Genomic DNA, 20741 nt, shown 5'->3' with positions numbered 1-20741 from the left:
TGTTCACCAAAAGGAGTAAAAGAGTAAAATGAGAGAGTGAAGTTCTTCTCCAGAAGACAAATTTCTTTAAAGTCTAAGGTGTCAATGATGCTAACACATGCTAGATACTCCATGGAAAACAACCCTAATATGAAATGTAAAAGCAGTGCCGTTAGAGAGACAGTCACATGCATGGTTCTAATCTAATAGTCAAACAGAAGCTGAATTTTGAGTGGATTCCATTCTATTGCAAATACAGGAGAGAGCTCACCTCACTAACTAAACCTGATAGCAGGATGATCAAAGTTACAAACTACAACCAAAACATAATTCAATAGGTCCTAAAAGGTTTTGCTTTCAGAGAAGGAATTAGTCTTGGATTACATTAAAAAGTGAGCATTTGTTGATATTGCTCAATAAAAAAAAATCACTACTTTTAAGAAGTATAATCAACCATAGTAAGAACTACCTACTGCAAAATGCCAACGTAATTCTCAACATCCTGAGGATTATCTGTACGCCAGTCTCTCTTGTATCCAATCACAAGTGTATTCGGTTTCATTCGACCCAATCCAGAAGCCTAGTGGAATACAAGTAAACTCTGTCCAATTAAGCACTTATGTTAAGGTTGTGAAGGCTCCACAGATTTCACAAAGAAAGTGTTTTTCTAAAGGAAATTGTCATTTTGAAACTACATTTACATGAAAACTAGCATCTGCGTTAAAACATTAGATACACTTATTCTTAATTTTATATACCAAGAAATGTTTAAACTTGTAAATATAGTACATTTACTTGTTCATGTTAAATTGTTGTAAATATTAAGCATGGTTTAACACATTTAATAACTTTGTTTCAAGATGAACTTCACCCTTTGTATTAAACTGGTGTTCATTTATTCACCCTTTTAGTGTGCCATTCAGAAAGAACAAATATAATATACAAGCTTTCTGAAAGCAATATGTTTGTTACCTTTAGCATTCCAGATGCATGACTGAGTTACAAAACCAAATGTACCTACAGTAGTGCTATTTAACTGGAATACATGATTCATTCAAAACAAACTAAGTTACAAAATGCCTGGGAAAATAGAGCAGAAAATAAATTGAGTGATGAGATGAGGTTTACAGGGTTTCTGTAGGTGTGTCAGAATTTTGTAGCTCTTATGATACCAGGAGAAAACAAATTCATAATCATATATAACAAAGAAATTGGAGCAGCACTAGGTCATAAACCCTTTGAAATTGTTCTGCTATTCAAGGTGGTCATGGTTCACATTCTACGACATCACTATTTTCCTGTAAAATGCCCATCCATAGACCTTGATGTGGGATACATGGAGATATGTACAAAACCATCACTTTCAGTCTTGAGCATACTAAACAACTGTGTCTCCACAGCTCTGTGGAACAAAGCATAGCAAAGATTCACCATCCTCAGAGCGAAGACACTTCTCACTTCAGTCCTAAATGGTCTGTCCTTTATTTGGACATGCAGGCACAGGGATGCAGTATCATGTTGAGGGGAGGTAGATCCTGGATTAATGTGTAGGCATTAGTACCCTAAGCCAGTGCAGACTGAAATAACTCCAGAGATGCCACCATCCCATCACTAAGTCACCCTTTATTTGCATGTGGCAGAGCCAGCTCTTAGAATGAGGTTTTCTTCCCCCTTCATGTCAGTCCCCTGAATTGAGAAGATTCTAAATCCCCTACTTATATTTTTTTTATTACTCACACACTAATGCTATACATCAGTAGTGCGTATTTCCCCCCCCCCCCCACAGCAACCGTATTGTGCAGCGATTCAGTTAAAAACACTATTCATGTCAATAAGTTTGTTTGATATTCCATCACCAGGATAAACACCCTTGTAGCCAGAGAACCAGTCACAAGCAAACCTTGACAGGGGCAATGCTTAAATGAACAAAGTTAAAAATCACAACACCAGGTCATAGTCCAACAAATTTATTTGGAAGTATAAGCTTTCAGAGTGCTGTTCCTTCATCAGGTAGCTACTCCTGTTGGACTATAACCTGGTGTGTGATTTTTTTAACTTTGTCCACCTCAGTCCAACACTGTCACCTTTACTACATGAAAAAAGTAAAGGGAGAGGGTGGGAATTAAATCAAAACACTACTTTTTATATTTGTCAGCCAGAAGTTTTGATTGGAGCTGTTAACCCGATCCATTCAGGGAATTCATTCTCCAAGTCCACTGACTGACCTTGTTACAATCCCTCCACCCCACCCCCCCCCACCCCCCCCAAGGTCTGATTCCATAGGCTTGTTCATTTTCTTGTAGTCTCTGGTTTTCTCACTGGGTCTGGGTCCAGTTCCTCTGACACAGACTCTGATAAGGGCAGCAACTACCACACCGTAGTCCATCTCTTACACCCATAAGATCTTGGAAGAAATTCCACAACCACCTGATGAAGGAGCAGCGCTCCGAAAGCTAGTGCTTCCAATTAAACCTGTTGGACTATAACCCAGTGTTGTGTGATTTTTAATTTTGGAAGAAATTCATCCTCTTCCTCAAGGAGTAAACGAAATTGAGGCTACAACATGTGCCATCCACCATGTCCATCTCAGATTCTGAGGTTTCTTCAATGATAGACGGAGTGGGAGAACCCATGAATTCTGACAGCCTTTCTAGCTGTTCAGTGGGGCTGTGTATGTTTTGATCCTGCTCCATTTGTGAGTTTGCAACTTTCCTGTGGTCCAAGTGTTTGTTCAGGACTATCTCACTGACAAGAATTTGGTATGTTACAGGTCCTATCCTCGCTGGGCCATTTCCATGGTTTCAGCACCAAACTTCATCCATTAAGTAAATGGTCTCACTCGCTTACTAGAGTCTGTCTGGCACTGGTTTTCCTAATGCCATTTCAATCTCCCCCCACCAGATCAAAGATGATCAGATTTAACCTGGTGTGTAGTCTTTGTTCCATTAGCAACTCTGCTGGAGCTATTCCTGTAGTTGCACAAGGGGTGGTCCAATATTCAAATAGGAAGCGGGAAAGTTAGGTATCGAGTGAAGCTATAAGCTGCTTCTCTAAGTCTGCCTTTAAAGTTTAGACTGCTCTTTCTGCTGGATCATTAGACGATGGATGATATAGAGCTGTCTTTACATGTTGAATGCAAGTCAACTTTAGGATATATTCTAATTCCCTGATGGTTAATGATGGCCTGTTGTCTGTGACCAAAATGTCTATGAGTCAGAGTATCGTAAAAATGCTCACAGCTTTTGTAACGTCATCCCCATTTTGACAATGAATTCTACACATGTGCAACTGAGTGGGCACCAACAATGACTAAGAATGTCAAGCCCATGAAAGGGCCAGCATAGTTGACAGGGCTTACCCAACAGTAATTTGTCCTTGTTGTTACTGTGGGCACTGCCCCACCAACATGGCTATGTTGGCCACCAGATAGAACTGCTCACCAACATCTTCATTTCAGAAATCCCTGAATGATCCTGGTGGGTTCAGCCAGTATCTAGTGGTGACCTTTGCTCAGGACAATCACTCTAGCTTCCCAGAACAAAAGACTGTCCTCTACAATGATCTGGTCTCCATGGGTCCAAGGAGTTTTCAATTTTGGTTGTGATGGCCCTCTGGTTGCCCCATCACCACCAATTGTTTTAGTTTTGCCAGGATGGAATCATTTTGCATGCACAGTTTGATATTGTCAGCAGTGACTGGAAGGGTGGCCAGAAAGTTTAAAACCAGAACTGACACTTCCAGTGACAGCACCATTGGTGTATCTGCCAGCGGGAGGTAAATCAAAGGCATCTGCTACTTGGCCTCCTGGACGGTGTTTCAACTTGTAATTGTACACACTTACAATAAGAGCCCATTGCTAAATTTGACCTGAAACTATGGAAGCTCACATTTGTTCTCAGAGTAGCCCTAGCAGGGATTTGTGGTCTGTTACTATTATAAATTTACATGTGTAAAGGTATTGGTGGAACTTTCTCACATCAAAGCCAACTGCCAATCCTTCCTTCTCTGGCTGGTTGTATTTGTGCTCTGCATCAGCCAAAGTCCTGGAAGCATATGGTATTGGATTGGAAAGCCCAATGGGTCACCTGTGAGACAACATTACCCCTACAGCATCCGGAGAACATGACAGTACCAGACTGTGCATGGAATCAATGTGCCAATACCCAAGATGATGATAACTGCTTCTTTACTCCTCTAAAGGGTCAGTCTTGGCTATGGAACAATTTCGAAGGCTGACCCTTTCTCAATAGTAGATGTGAAGGTGACAGGATGGAAGCCAAGTTGCATATGAACGTAACATAATTCACCAATCTAATTCAAGAACCAAGCCCTGGTCAGACAACATGGAAGCCGGGGAACCTTTGATTGCCCTCACTTTATCTTCTAACAGGTGTAACCTGGTCTGGTCAACTCTGTAGCCCAAGTCTGTCACTTGGAATGCCGAGAACACACAATCTTCCTTAAGGCAAATACCCTACTGGGAGAATTGTCTATGACCAAGCTCTTGAAGTGTTCTTTATTGGCCTTCCCTGTTGTTGTGTCATCCAGATAAATGGTAGACCTTGTAAGATGTCCGCCATTGTCTGCTGAAAAATAGCACAGACTGATACTACCTGAAATAGCAAGTGTCGTATATTGGTACAAACCCTTCTGGGGTCTTAATTGTAGCATACTTTTGTGAATCCTCATCTAACTGCAATTGCAAGTATGCATGGCTCATGTCCAGCTTTGTGAAGGATAGCACCCTCACCAGCTTTGTATACAAGTTCTCTGTGCAAGGAATTGGATATTTATCCAGCTGTGAGAAACAGTTTACCATTTGATTATAATCCCCACAAAGGCAAACCATCAAGTTTCAAAAATCAATGCGACTGGTGCTGCCCATTCTGCAAACTGGACTGGTTTCATGATTCCTTCGCTTTCAAGCCTCCTAATTTCAGCCTTTACTTTTATATATAAAGCAATCACCACAGGACAGGACAGGTAGAATTGTGGAATTGCTTCCTGGCTAACATGCAATGTAGCCTTGGCTCTGTTGGTAGTCCCTATATCTTCCTGAAAAATATTTAACTATTTAATTCGGACTTCAGAGAAAATTATAAAAAATAAAGAAATAAAATGTACAAAATTACAAATCATAGGAATGAATTTTTAAAAAATTAAGAAACAGAAATTTCAGAATAACATTCTTTCCAAACCAGCCCACGCCAGGCCAAGCGACTGCAAACCTGCTATACCATGCAGAGATCGCCATGCTGGTCTGCACTGAGGCCAAGGGTCCGAGTCCATGCTGAGGGCGGAAGTTCAGGACTTCGTTAAGAAGGAAGAAAACAGAAGGAAAAAAAGCAAGAAAAGAAATAGACAGAGTGGATAAGCCATCTTGGATCTGTATGCAATTGCCTTCACTCAAGTGATGTTCCCCAAGTTCAGTTGGCCTGGTAAGGGTGCAAGTTGGTATTCATACTCTACTTAGATTTTCTTATGACAAAACCAGTTGTGGTACCCGTTTGAAATCCAGTTGGGCTTTAGCTAGTAGACACTTTTGCACAGTTACATTATTAATCCCACATTCCAAATAGGGTCTAGGATCTCATTAAGAGCTAAACCAATCTTAATGCCTCTGCCAGTTGTTTTAACATCATTACAATTCCCAACATGGATTCTCCTGGTTCTTGAACTGCTGAATAAAACCAATAGCATCTCAGAATTAGAGGAGGCTTGGGTTTGTATTTAAACTTGTCAATTCTTGAGAGGCTTTAGCTTCTGGGAGAATTAGGCTCCAAATAACTGAAAGGGGGTGGGGGTGCACAAGCTGTCAGGAGAATTATTTGCTGCTTTTCATCTGTCCCAATGACATTTGCTTAGAAAAAATTATGCATTCTTTCTGCATACTGGGCCCAGTCTTCGATTGCAGGATCAAACAAATCAAGCTTCCCAGATAATGGCATGATGCTTACTGCAACTCAAAACCATCTATTGCAAGTGAATTTCTTCAGGCGCATGCTTTTCTCGTCACTGCAGAAATAACTACAGAGGCTGGTATTCCATCACCAAGTCATTATTTATATGTGTATACTACATAACACTGATCCAGCTCCCTCAGAGCCAGCTCCCAGAGTGAGCAGAACCTCTGACACTCCTATTTATATCTGTTGGCCAAGACAGGAAGGGACAATAATTGAAAACTGTGCATCAGCTGATGGGAAAGTGAGGACTGCAGATGCTGAAGATCAGAGCTGAAAATGTGTTGCTGGAAAAGCACAGCAGGTCAGGCAGCATCCAAGGAACAGGAGAATCGACGTTTCGGGCATGAGCCCTTCTTCAGGAATGAGCATTCCTGAAGAAGGGCTTATGCCCGAAACATTGATTCTCCTGTTCCTTGGATGCTGCCTGACCTGCTGCGCTTTTCCAGCAACACATTTTCAGCCCATCAGCTGATGGGGTCAGTGTTTACAAAAACAATTTTAAAGGACTGAACCTGGGCTCAGTATTTGAATGCCTCTAGCATTAACAATGAATCAGATGAATGTCGGCTCAAATAGAAATTCATACAGATGACCTAATTGCTATTATGCGATGTGGCTACAAGGTACCAACGCATGGATCTGTATAGTCAAGGGTGAGACTTGCTAAGGAATGTCAGGTGGTTGAGATAGGATGATGGCTGACTATTAATTTAAAACGCACCATTGCTGTAGTGAGAGATGACATTAATGTTTAAGGCAGAGCCAATTTGGCTGACAGTAAGAAACAGTAAGGTGCAGAAAACATAGGGAGTTCTTTACATAGCACAAAACAGTGGTAATGTAAAAGCAAAGTATAAAAATCAAGGAGTTACAGGTGGGTGTGTTACAGTACAGTACAATACAGTAATCATGAGGAATTTTCCAATCTCTATAGTACTACTTGGGTTTACTCTAATGTTGGAAAACTAACCATTTACATGTATTGCAATATGCTGAGGAATCAAACATGTTCATCAATAATCGTGATATAAAGAAGCCTTTAAGGAGGACCATAATACAGAAAAAAATACACTAGGTTTAAAAGTGATGTCATTCAATCAGAAACTAGGTCTTCAGAAACTCAACAGAGTTCATGTAGATGACAGGTAAACTGGCCTGGTGGATTCGAAAACTTCATTATGGTAGGCAATGGCTAATATCTGAACTAATACATAGTTTCAACAAAAATATGCATTCCTTTAATGCACGAAGAAACCAAACAGGGAATATGGTCCAACACTGGCTCTCAAAAGAAAGCAAGAATTGTATCAGATTCAGGGAAGAGACTTTCGTTTTTAATTCATTCACAGTTTGAGGATGCCACTGGCTAAGCAGCATTTATTGTCCAGAAGGCTGTTAACAGTCAACCACATTTCTGAGGGTGTGGACTCACATGTAGGCATACCAGGTAAGGATGGCATCTTCCTTCCCTGAAGGATATCAGGGTTTCTCCAACAATCAACAATGGATTCATGGTCATCATTTGACTCTTAATTCCAGATTTTGTATTGAATTCAAATTCCATCATGGTGGGATTCAAACCTGGGTTCCCAGAACATTATCTGGGAATCTGGATTAATGCCACTAGGCCATCACCTCCCTGTTTAAAGTTGTGGAACATATTGTGGAATAAAATGGCAATTCTGCAGATTGGCAGCTTTTTGTTAATTCAACAAAAAGACCAAGAACAAAATTAAGAAAGCAAAGTACAGAACAAGAATAAATTGGCGAGAAGCATGAAAACAAAGAGGTTCTGTAGGTGTGTAAAAGAAATTTAGCTCAATTACAAGGGGAGTCAAAGTCTGCACAGAGGAAAATACAAAAACTTCCTCAAGAACAGTGGGGAATCAAGGTACAAATGTAAATGAAGAATTGCGAGATATGACATTAGTAAAAGATACAAGAAATTAAAAACAATTAAAGTAGATGAATCCCCTCCCTGGATGTGATAATCTAAACTCCACAGCATTGAAAGACATGGCTGTGGAGATGGTAGATACATTGGTGGTCAATTTGCAAAATTCTACTGCACTAGAATGGTTTCTAGTGGAGCAAGTTGGAGAGAGGTAAATGCCTGTGGGGTAACCCACAAAATTTCCAGGTAGAATGGCTCCACAACCAAGCAGATTCCATCCATTCCCAGTTGCAGAATGAGGGAGATATAGTAGGGCGGAGAGGAAGTGGAAATCAATTAGAGTCATTGAGCTGTACCACACAGAAACAGACCCTTCAGTTAAACTCATCCATGCCACCAGATATCCTAAATTAATCTAGTCCCATTTGCCCACATTTAGCCCATATCCCTTTAAACCCTTCCTATTCTGTATACCCCTTCAGATGCTTTTTAAATGTTGTAATTGTACGAGCCTCCACTACCACCTCTGGCAGCTCATTCCATACACATAGAACCCTCAAAGAAAACATTGCCCCTTCAGCCCTTTTTAAATCTTTCCCCTCTTACCTTAAACCTATGCCAACTATGTTTTGGACTCCCCTACCCTGGCAGAACAATCTTGGCTTTTCACCCTATGCATGCCCCTCATGATTTTATAAACTTCTACAAGGTTACCCCATAACTTCCAATAATCCAGGGAAAATAGTCACAGCCTATTCAGCTCTCCTTACAGGTCAGACCCTTGGCAACATCCTAGTAAATCTTTTCTGAATCCTTTCAAGTTTCACAACATCCTTCCTACAGGAGGGAGACGAGAATTGAACACAATATTGCAAGAGTGGCCTAATTAATGTCCTGCACAACCGCAACATGACATCCCAACTCCTATACTCAATGCACTGAATGATAAAGGCAAACACCTTCTTCACTAACCTGTCTACCTGCGACTCCACTATCAAGGAGCTATGAACCTGCACCCCAAGGTCTCTTTGTTCTGCAACACTCCCTAGGATCTTCCCATTAAGTAAATAAATAAATTAAATACTGGCACCACATTAGCAACCCTCCAGTCTGGTGGTACCTCACACGTGGCTATCAATGATACAGAAATTTCTACAAGGGGCCCAGCAATCACATCCCTGTCTTTGCAAAATGTTCTGGGTATACCCTGATCAGGTCTCTAGGACTTATCCACTTTGATGTATTTTAAGATGTCCAGTACCACCTCCTCTGTAATATGGATGTTTTAAGTTTTCAATATTTGTTTCACCAAGTTCTCTAGGCTTCCATATCCTTCTCTACAGAAAATACAGACTCAAAATAACTTGTTTAGGATCTCACCCACCTGCTGCGGCCTACACAGACAGCCTTGTTCATCGTTAAGGAGCCCTATTCTCTCCCTAGTTACTCTTTTGTCCTTAACATATTTGTAGAATCTCTTCACCTTATCTGCCAAAGCTACCTCATGTCCCTTTTTTGGCCTCCTGGTTTCCTTTCCAAGTATACTCTTACTGCCCATATACATTTGATCCCAGCTGTTTATACTTGACATATGCCTCCTTTTTCCTGACTAAGCTTCAATTTCTCTAGTCAGCAAGCATTCCCTATAGCTACCAGCCTTACTCTTCATACTAACAGGAACAAACTCTCTCCTGTTGGGGGCACTTTAGTGGCACGGGTGACAATGGCTAGCAAACAACTCTCACTTTAGGTACATATTTTTGTCCTTTAACCGTACATGTAGTTGTTAGTCCATCTTGAAGTGCTAAATGCATTATTTCACCATCTAGAATTACTTCATAGCCACAGAAAAGTCTCAATAGATGGTGGTCTGCACTGAGAGCCTATTGTACCAGCTGGAAGCAGGGAATAATGCACACACATAGCATGGGGCTTTGTTTAAATATCCCTCTGCATGCACTGGTGTAATTGACAATGAGTGATCCAGCAGTAGTGTTGTCATGAAGGTACAAAACACAGATGATCAACGTTGTAGCATGGCCAGAGAACTGAACCTCCACAACTGTCTTGTTCAGTGTTTTGGTCTATGACCAATGTTCCATCCCTCTAAAAATCCGATGATAGGTGATTACTGAAGTCACCTATCTCTCAAGTTAAATGCCTTACCCTGTCCGCTCTGTGGTCACTGCCATTTTCTTCCTCAATGTTCACTTTTAATGTGTATCATGATGGAAGGCATCAGTGAACATTCCTGTGCCAGTGGCTTCCAACATCAGCCTCAGCTTGAATATGCCAGTGAGCCCTCAAACATCCATAAGGCCTCTCATTTCCCCAAGTCCCCATAAAATCTGTCTACAGCATTTATAGAACATAGAAAGGTACAGCACAGAACAGGCCCTTTGGCCCATGATGTTGTGCCAAGATTTAATCCTAATGTAAAATATAGTAACTTAACCTACGCACCCCTCACTCACTGCTATCCATGAACATATCCAGCTGTTGCTTAAATGTCCCCAATGAATCTGCTTCCACCACCACAGCTGGTAACGCATTCCATGCATTCACAACTCTCTGCGTAAAGAACCTACCTCTGATGTCTTCTTTATACCTTCCTCCTAATATCTTCAAACTATGACTTCTCGTACCAGTCAATCCTGCCCTGGGGAAATGTTTGTTGCTATTGACTCTATCTATTCCTCTCATTATTTTGTACACCTCAATCAGGTCTCCTCTGTTCCTCCTTCTCTCCAGAGAGAAAAGTCCAAGCTTATTCAACCTTTCTTCATAAGGCAAGCCCTCCAGTCCAGGCAGCATCCTGGTAAACCTTCTTTGCACCCTCTCCAAAGCCTCAGTATCTTTCCTATAGTAGGGCGACCAGAACTGGACACAATATTCCAAGTGTGGCCTCACCAGGGACTTGTAGAACTGCAGCAAAACCTAACAGCTCTTAAACTCTATCCCCCTGTTAATGAAAGACAAAACACCATATGCTTTCTTAACAACTCTATCCACTTGAGTGGCAACTTTGAGGGATCTATGTACTTGCACACCCAGATCCCTCTTGTACCTCCACACTGCCAAGAATCCTGTCTTTAATCCTATATTCAGTATTTGAGTTCGACCTTCCAAAATGCATCACTTTGCATTTATCCAGGTTGAACTCCATCTGCCATTTCTCAGCCCAGCTCTGCATCCTGTCTATGTTGTGCTGCAGCCTGCAGTGGCCCTCTTTACTATCGACGACACCTCCAACCTTTGTGTCATCTGCAAATTTACTAATTCTCCCCTCAGCCTCCCCATCCAAGTCATTTATAAAAACTACAAAGAGCAGAGGCCCAAGTACAGAGCCCTGCGGGACCCCACTCAACACTGTCCTCCAGGCAGAATATCTTCCATCTACAACCACACTCTGCCTTGTATCAGCCAGCCAATTCTGAATCCAGATAGCCAAATTTCCCTGTACCCCATATTTCTTGACATTTTGAATGAGTTTACAGTTGGGAACCCTATCAAATGCCTTGCTGAAATCCATATACACCACATCCACTGCTCAAACATCGTCGACCTGTCTTGACACCTCCTCAAAGAACTCAATAAGATTAGTTAGGCATGACCCACCCCTCACAAAGCCATGCTGACTGCCTTTAATCACACTATGCTTTGCCAGATACTCATAAATCCTATCCCTCAGAATTCTTTCCACAACTTTGCTGACCACAGATGTGAGACTGACTGGTCTGGTAATTGCCAGTGATTTTCCTATTATCCTTCTTGAAAAGAGGAACAACATTCGCCTCCTTCCAATCCTCCGGTACGACTCCCATGGAGAGTGAGGAGACAAATATCCTCGCCAGCGGCTTAGCAACCTCCTTTCTCGCTTCCCAGAGCATCCTAGGATAAATCTGGTCTGGCCCTGGGGATTTATCAATCTTAATGTTTTCCAAAAATTCTAGCACATCATCTTCATCAATCTTGATCTGGTCAAGACCGTATCCCAATTCCTCTAAGTTTTCATTTATAAAAAGTTCCCTTTCCTTGGTGAAAACCGAAGCAAAAAAACTCATTTAGGGCTTCCCCTGTCTGCTCAGACTCCCTGCACAAGTTCCCTCTGCTATCCCTGATCAGCCCTATCTTCTCTCTGATCATTTTCTTCTTCCACACGTATGAGTAAAACGCCTTTGGGTTCTACCTAATCCTTCTTGCCAAGCCTTTTTCATGCCCCCTCCTGGCTCTCCTCAGTTTGTTTCTGAGCTCTTATATAGCAAGCCTGTAATCCTCTAAAGCTGTGCTGGATCCTTGCTTCCTCCACCTTACATAAGTTGGCTTTTTCCTTTTGAAGAGCAGTTCCTCTGTTCATCCAAGGTTCCTTAATCTTACCCCTTCTTACCTGCCTCAGAGGAACAAATTTGTGCATCACTCGCAACAACTGCTCCTTAAATAGTATCCACATGTCTGCTGTGCCCTTTCTGTGGAACAATTGCTCCCAGTCTATACTTCCCAACTTCTGTCTGATAGCATCATAATTTCCTTTACCCCAATTCAGTATCTTCCCTCGGTAATTGCTCCTTTCACTTTCCAAGGCCATGCTAAATGTGAGGCAGTTGTGATCACTGTCACCAAAGTGTTCTCCCACTGCGAGATCTGACACTTGTCCTGGCTCATTGCTGAGCACCAAATCCAAAAAGGCCTCTCTCCCCTCGTCAGTCTGCCTACATACTGAGTAAGGAAACCCTCCTGAACACACCTGACAGAAACGGCTCCATCCAAACCATCTGCACTTAGGAGGTTCCAGTCGATATTGGGAAAGTTGAAATCACCCAGAACAACAACCCTGCTACTTTTGCATTTTTTCCAGATTGCTATTAGGTGGTCTGTAGAAAATCCCCAATGCGGTGGCTGCTCCCTTGCTGTTCCTAACTTCCACCCATACTGACTCAGTAGACAAACCTTCCTCAACAACCTTCGTTTCTGTAGCTGTGATGCACTCTCTGATTAGCAATGCTACACCCCCTCCTTTTTCCACCCTCCCTGTTCTTTTTAAACGTTCTAAACCCTGGAACATCTAGCAATCATTCCTGCCCCAGTGAAACCCACTCTCTGTTATGGCCACAACATCGTAGTCCCAAGTACTGATCCATGCTCTAAGTTCATCACTCTTATTTCGGACACTCTTTGCATTAAACCATACACACTATAACCAATCCCTTTGTTTCATTGCGTGAGAAACCTTCCTTTTAAATTCAATATATCCTGTTACTGTCATGTCTGCAACTGACCCCCTCTCAGACATGTGGCTCTGATTCCCACCCCCCCTTACCAAATTAGTTTAAACCCTCCCGAACCACACGAGCAAATCTCCCACCCAGGACATTTGTGCCCCTCCAGTTCAGGTGCAACCCGTCCTTCATGTACAGGTCCCACCTTCCCCAGAAGGTATCCCAATGGTCCAGGTATCTGAAGCCCTCCCTCCTGCACCAGCCTCACAGCCACGTGTTAAGCTGCATTTGCTGACTGTTCCTCATCTCACTATCTCATGACACCAGTAGCAAACCTGAAATCACTACTCTATTGGTCCTGCTCTTCAGCTACAACCTAACTGTCTGTAGTCACTTTTCAGATCCTCAATCCCTTTCCTGGCTACATCATAGGTGCCAATATGTACCACGATTTCTGGCTGCTCCCCCTCCCCTTTCAGAATCTTGTAAACCCGATTGGCAACATCCCGGATTCTGGCACCAGGGAGGCAACATACCTGCCGGGAGTCAATCCGTCGAACTATTCTGTCCCCTACCACTTAGCGCTTTTCTATTTTCCCCCCCTTCCCTCCTGAGCCGCAGTGCCAGAGACCTGACAACTATGGCTTCCCCCCAGTAGGCTGACCCCACCAGCAGTATCCAAAACTTATTGCTGAGGGGAATGGCCACAGGGGATCCCTGCTCTGACCGCCAGTTCCCTTTCTTCCCCACGACAGTAATCCACCGGTCCTTATCCTGTGTCTGGGGAGTGACCACCTCCCTGTACATCTCTCAATTTCCCCCTCAGCCTCTGGAATGACCCATAGTTCATCCAGATCCAGCTCCAGCTCCAGTTCCCTAACTCAGTTCCCGCAGATGTAGTCGGCAGAGACATGTGAAGTGTCTCTCACCTGCCACATTCTGCAGGAGGAACACGCAACTGCCCTAACGTCCATAGCCCGTTACTCTGATAGCCCGCACAGAACTAAACAAATTAAAATGTTATGCAATGACAACGTGGAACTACCACACAGAATGGAGAGAGTGTGTTGCTGGAAAAACACAGCCGGTCGGATAGCTTCCGAGGAACAGGAGAATTGACGTTTCTCAGGAAGTCGAGTTTATGCTCGAAATGTCAATTCTCCTGATCCTCGGATGCTGCCTGACCGGCTGTGCTTTTCCAGTACCACACTCGTGACTCTAATCTCCAGCATCTGCAGTCCTTACTTTCGCCTACCACACAGAATAGTTCAAGCAAATACCAGAGGCATTTAAAAGGAAACGGATAAGGAATTAAAGAATACATTGATAGGAAAGCAAACCAGATTGTGACTGGTGCAGAGTATATATCCGTTGGGGCAGAATGATTTACTTTCTGCACTGCAAAATTCAATGTATTTCCTAATTCTAAATTCAACTGCAGGTAACTATTTAAAAAGAATCCAAGTCCATTAGCAACTCACCACAGTTTTATCAATTAAACCAGTTTTCCTAATATAGCAGGGTTGAAGACATTTCTTTGATATTGTGAAAGACTAGTGTCCATGAACAGTTTAAATTAAACAATTTAAAAGCATTGGCGCCAAGTGTTGTAAATTTACCTTAACAGTATATTTTATCAAATCAAATATAATTAGACTGACAATACATCCACTACAGTAACAACCTGAAGTAGGCACTTTACTCCATCACGTAGGTTGTCCGCAGCCACTGCCGCATAGAAAGCTTTTTTTCTGTTCTTCGAAAGCCATTGCTGATAGTTATCCATGCTCATATTCATGTCGCTTACTGTTTGCTTTCGTGGTCCCTAACAAACAAAAAAGCAACTCAGTGAACATGTATTCAGGCTTAACAGCACGTTACTTCTTTTAATGTCATTAAACATTACTTTTACTTCAACATGGATATTCTAGAACTTATCCCATAAGTCCTGACAGCATGTAAAGTCTAACTTAAGTTTATTTTTCTTTTCTATTTTTCCCTTGCTCTCTCCCAATTAGATGAAAATAACTAATTTCAATCCATCACAGCATGACTATAAAAGTGGCAAATTAGACCTTCAGGAGGACTGCAGAAACCTAGAGATGTTTAGAGTGTGCAAGACAGATCTTAAAAGGGAGATCAGGAGAGCTAATAGGAAATAAGAAAGAATATTGGCAGATAAAATAAAGGAAAACCCCAGGATTGAGACAAAGAGGAAGGTCTGTTAAGGGCCACAGTTATAATTTGAGAGTGGAGCCAGAGGATGAGGTAGGATTCAAAATAAATACTTTGGGTCAGTATTCACTAGTAAAAGGGATGATTTCGGTATAGAAACAGACACAAGGTCTGTGAAACAATTAAATAAATTAGCTCAGACAGACAGAAAGTTCTGAATGTCTGGCAGGCTTCAAAGTTGATAAATCTCCAGGGCTAAATAAAATGTATCCCAGGCTGTTAATCGGAGCGAGAGGGGAAATATCAGTGGCAGCTGCAAGACTTTGATTCCTCTCTCACCCACAGAAGAGATGCTATAAGACTGAAGGAAAAAGCTGTGCAGTTGTTCAACAAGGGAGCAAAGGATAAACTAGCAAACTACAGGCCAAAACACCTAACCTCAAATGATGGGGAAACTATTGGAAGCAATTCTGGGACACAGAATTAATCTGCATTTAGAGAATAGGGATTAATCAAGGATGGTCAACATGGTTTTGTTAAAGGATTCACATTTGAACAACTTGACTGAATTGTTCAAAGAAGTGTCCAGATGTGTACATGACGACAATGCTTTTGATGTGGTCTATTTGGACTTCAGCAAGGCTTTTGATAAGGTCCCACATATAAAACTCGTAGCAAAAAAGGTAAAAACCCATAGGATATAAGATGGGTTGACAAACTGAATCCACAGTAGGCTCAGTGACAGGAAGCCAAGGGTGATGATTGCAGGATGTTTTTATAACAAAGTCTGTGTCCAAATGGGTTCCACAGGGGTCAGTATTGGGGCCCTTACTGTTTGTGGTTTATGTAAGTGATTTAGACTAATCAACCCTCCTTCATTCAAGCAAACCCACAGACAAATCAAAAATAAATAATGATGACCATAACCTTAGACTGCAAGGGGATATGGATGGATTGGTCAGATGGGAGAATCAGTGGCAACTGGAATTCAATCTGGAAATAAGGCATGATGAAGGTAGGTTCCTGGGAATCTGAGAATCAGAGGGATCTTGGGGTGTGTATTTACCAGTCCTCTAAGGGTTTTATGGCAGGTGGACCAAGTAGTTGAGGCAGCATAAGGTGTGCTTTCCTTTATTTGTTGAGGCACAGACTATAAAAACAGGGAGGTTAGGATGTACCGGTGCAAAACCTTGGGTAAGGCCACAGTTAGAATCTTCTGTGTGGTTCTGGAATCTACACTGTAGGAGGGATGTGACTGCACCGAAATGAGTGCAGAGGAGACTGATCACGATGTAGCACGGGCTAGAGTTTCAGATATGAAGAAAAAGAGATTGGACAAACTGGGGCTGTTTCCCTTAGAACAGAGGATATTAAGAGGGGACGTAATTGCAATAGATAGGATAGACATCAAGAAACTTTTCTCCTTGATAGAGGATACAGGGCATAGACTTAAGCTAAGGGGCTGAAGGTTTAGAGGACATGTGAGGAAAAGCTTTTCTTTCCAGAGAGTGGCGGTAGGAATCTGCAAGGTTACTAACCTCGTACAGTCAGGAAAGGGAGAGATCACATCCAGAGTGACACACAGCCTGAGTGAGTACATAATTTGGGGAATTTGAAAGCCACATGGGAATTCAGCACAGAGGGGACGGTGATTTTTGTTTGTTTTCTTTGGATCCTAGTTTGTAAGTTTTTTTTTGAAACAAGATAAACAGATTCAGGGGGCCAGCACAAAAACAGTGACATAGCAGGTAAAATGTAAGTTCGTTGGTTAGTGTTAGCTACTAATTTGACTATCATAGTTTACTTTCAGACTGATGGTAAAGAGAGGAAATGTTTACAGGCTACAAACTAAAAGACTAGTATGAAGTTTTAAAAATTAAAATATGGACTAAATAATTAAAATAGAGATGCTGGGCCAGGCAATATGTTGCAACTGCATGGTATGAGAGTTGGAAGATTCCAGTATGGCTCATAGTGACCACATCTGTACCAAGTGTTGGTTACTTAAGGAACTCTGGCTCAGAATTGATGTACTGGAGTCTGAGTTTTGAACATTGTGATACATCAGGGAGGGAGAAGAGTTACTTGGACGGTGCGTTTCAGGAAGCAGTCACACCTCTTAGATTAACTACTTCGAATTCATTTTGTGGTCAGCCCAGGAAGGTGTTGGTACCAGTGAGGCAGGTAGAGGGATCCAGCAAGTTGTGAAGGAACCTCAGCCCTTGAGCTTATCTAACAGGTTTGAGATTCTTGTAGGGAAGATGAACAAACTGAGCACAGCATCAAGGTAGAGTGAGCCATTCTTGAGGAGGAAGAAAGGGGAAATGTAGTTGTAATCAGGGATAGTATAGTCAGGAGAACAGACTTTGTTCTGTGTTCAGGAGCAAGAGTCCCAAAGGCTGTTGTTGCCTGCCTGATGCCAGAGGTTCAGGATCTCTCATCTGGACTGCATGGAACTGAGTGAGAAGGGGAAAATGCAGTCATCATGATCACATAGGTACCATTGATATGGATACAAAAAAGAAAGAGGTTCTGCTGAGGGAATGAGCACCTCAGGGCTAAATTAAGCAGAATCAAAAAAAGTAGTAATCTCTGAACTAGTGCCTCAGCCACAATCAAATTGGCACAAGGCCAACAAGATTAAAGAGGCAAATGTGTTGCTCAAAGATTAGTGCGAGAGAAATGGGTTTGAATTCATGGGACTTGCCACTAGTACTGGGAAAGAAGGGAGCTAGCTGTTCCAGAAGAGATTTCACCTGGGAACAGCATTCTTGTGAATCACATAACTAGGGCTGTGGATAGGGTGTTACACTAAATAATGGTTCTGTTGCATGGAAAAGTTAAAGGCAGGGAAGGGCTCAGCTGAGGTTAAAGTTTCCAGAACAAGTAGTAGGACAGAATATGGAAAGGATCAGAAGTCTAACTTCAGGTAAGGGGACAAGAGAAAGGGGGTGGGGGTAGCCATCACAGGACTGAGGGTGTTGTACTTAAATGCACGCAGCATACAAAAACAAGGTAAACGAGCTGGTAGCACGGATTGACATTGGCAGGTAAGATGTTGTGGGTATCACAAGTGTGGCTCCAAGGAATCAGGGCTGGGATCTGAATATCAAAGGACACATGTCCTATCGAAATGACAGGCAGATGTGTAGAGGGGGTGGGCTGCCAATTAGTAAGGATTGAAACTAAAATTGTACAGAGGTGGAAGATATAGAACCTGTATGGGTAGAGCGGAGGAACCAAAAAAAAAACTTTGATGGGTGTTATGTAGAGGCCTCCTAGTAGTAGTCAAGGATATGGGGAAGAAAATTAATCAGGAGGTGAATAGGCGTTGTTACAATGATTGTGGGGGACTTCAATATGCACGTGGACTGGGAAAATCAGGTTGGTAGCAGATCTCAAGAAAAGGAATCTGTCCACAAGATAAGTTTCTTTGGAGCACTACTAGCTCACAAGGGAACAGGCAATTCTGGATTTGGTAATGTGTAATGAGACAGGCTTGAAGGTGAGAGAAGCCCTAGGGACAGTGATCATAGCATAAATTCACCCTGCATTTTTGGAGGGAGGGGCTTGAATAAAATGCAACAGTATTACAATTAAATGAAGCTAACTCCGAAGACAAAGACATGACGGAAGAGTTGGCCAGAACTGATTGGAAGGGGAGCCTAGTGGGGAAGACAGCAGAAAGGCAATGGCAGAAATTTATGGGGGTAATCTTTAGGCACAGCAGAAATTCATCTCAAGGAAGAAAGGGGAGAATGAGGCAACCAAAGCTGACAAGGGAAGTCAGAAACAGCTTAAAATCAAAAGGAAAAGCATATAATGTGGTGAAGATTAATGGGAAGCCAGAGCATTGGGAAGCCTTGAAAAATCAGCAGAGAATAATTTTTAAAAAAGCAATAAGGGTTAAAAGATTAGGTGTGTGTAAGCGAGCTCATAATGTAAAAAGAACACAAGCATTTTTTTAAAGAAAAGATATCTGAAAATGTAAGAAAGGCAAGAGTGGACACTGGACAATGAGGATGCAGAAATAGTAATGGAGAACAAAGAAATGACGGAGGAACTGAATGGGTACTTCATATCAGTTTTCCCAATGGAAGACACCAGCACAATTCTAGAACTTCAAGAGAGTCAGGAACTAGAGGTGAATGCAATGACCATCACTAAGGAGAAGATGCTAGGTAAACTGAAAAGGTCTGAAGGTGGATAAATCACCCAGGTCAGATGGACTACTCAGAGTTCTGAAGGAGATGAATGAGGAAATTAGGAACTGAGGGTTCAGGAGGGTACCAGAGGACTGGAAAATGGCTAATGTAACACACCTGTTAAAGAAGGCAAAAGACAGAAAACGTTAGGCCCATTAGCCTGACCTTAGTCATTGGTAAGCTTTTACAGTTCATTACTAAAGACGTAATAACAAACTACTTAGAAGTGCTTCATAAAATAATGTTGAGTCAGCACAGCTTTGTCAAGGGGAAGTCATGCCTGACAAATCTGTTACAATGCTTTGAGGTGATAATGAACAAGTTAGAGAGAGTCAATGGATGTGATCTTTTTGGATTTGCAGAAGGCCTTTGACACATAGGAGGCTGCTAAATAAGAGAAGAGTCCATGATGTTAGAGGCAAAGTACTGGCACAGATATAGGATTGGTTGACTGACAGAAGGCAGAGTCGGAATAAAGGGGTCTTTTTTGCAGGGTGGCAGCTGTGACCAGTAGAATTCTGCATGGGTCCATGTTGAGACCACAACTATTCACATTATACATAATGTTCTGGTGAAAAAAACTGAGGGCATTGTTGCTAAGTTTGCAAATGATAAAGCTAGGTGGAAGGACAGGTCGTGCTGAGGAAGCAGAGAGGCTGCAGAAGGACTTCGACATGCTAGGAGGGTGGGCAAAAAAGTGGCAAATGGAGTACAATTTAGGAAAGTGTGAGGTTATGCATTTTGATCGGAAGAATAGAGGCACAGACTATTTTCCAAACAGGGAAAGAATCTGCAACTCTAAAGCACACAAAGACCTGGGGAGTTCTAGTTCAGGATTCTTTTAAGGTTAATATGCAGGTTCAGTTAGCAGCCAGCAAGGCAAATGCAATGTTAGCATTCATTCCAAGAGGGCTAGAATACAAAAGCAGAGCTGTACTGCTGGGGCTGTATACGGCTTTGGTCAGACAGCATACAGAATGTCAGCAGTTTTGGGCCTGTTACCTAAGGCAGGATATGCTGGCCTTGGACAGAGTCTAGAGGAAGTTTACAAGAATGACTACCAAGGATGAAGAGACACGGTTGAGGACTCTGGGTCTATACTCGAAGTTTAGAAGAATGAAGGGAGATCTGTTTGAAACTTACAGGGTACTGAGAGGCCTGGATAGATTGGACGTAGAGAATAATGTCTCCGGTAGAAGGAGAGATTTCAACACAGTGGCACATCTTCAGAATGAAGGGATGACACTTTGGAACTGAGATGAGGAAAAATTTCTTCAGCCAGAGAGTGGTTAATTTGTGGAACGCA

The 20741-nt window shown here is 42.2% G+C and overlaps 1 protein-coding gene across 3 annotated transcripts in view; it reads right to left on the bottom strand.

The window, feature by feature from the left end:
* slc12a1 (solute carrier family 12 member 1) overlaps positions 1-20741 on the bottom strand; it is a 121577-nt gene that overhangs the window by 32205 nt on the left and 68631 nt on the right. For all 3 annotated transcript variants that reach the window (XM_072553240.1, XM_072553242.1, XM_072553243.1), the window contains 2 exons: positions 14740-14880; positions 453-559 (listed from right to left, as the gene is read on the bottom strand). In XM_072553240.1, the coding sequence (XP_072409341.1) occupies positions 453-559; positions 14740-14880 (248 nt within the window). The remainder of the gene's footprint in view (positions 1-452; positions 560-14739; positions 14881-20741) is intronic.

This window comes from Chiloscyllium punctatum, chromosome 33, assembly GCF_047496795.1.
Source record: "Chiloscyllium punctatum isolate Juve2018m chromosome 33, sChiPun1.3, whole genome shotgun sequence".
NCBI lineage: Eukaryota > Metazoa > Chordata > Chondrichthyes > Orectolobiformes > Hemiscylliidae > Chiloscyllium > Chiloscyllium punctatum.
Note: the sequence above shows the minus strand (reverse complement) of the source record. Positions and strands in the feature narration are given on the sequence as shown.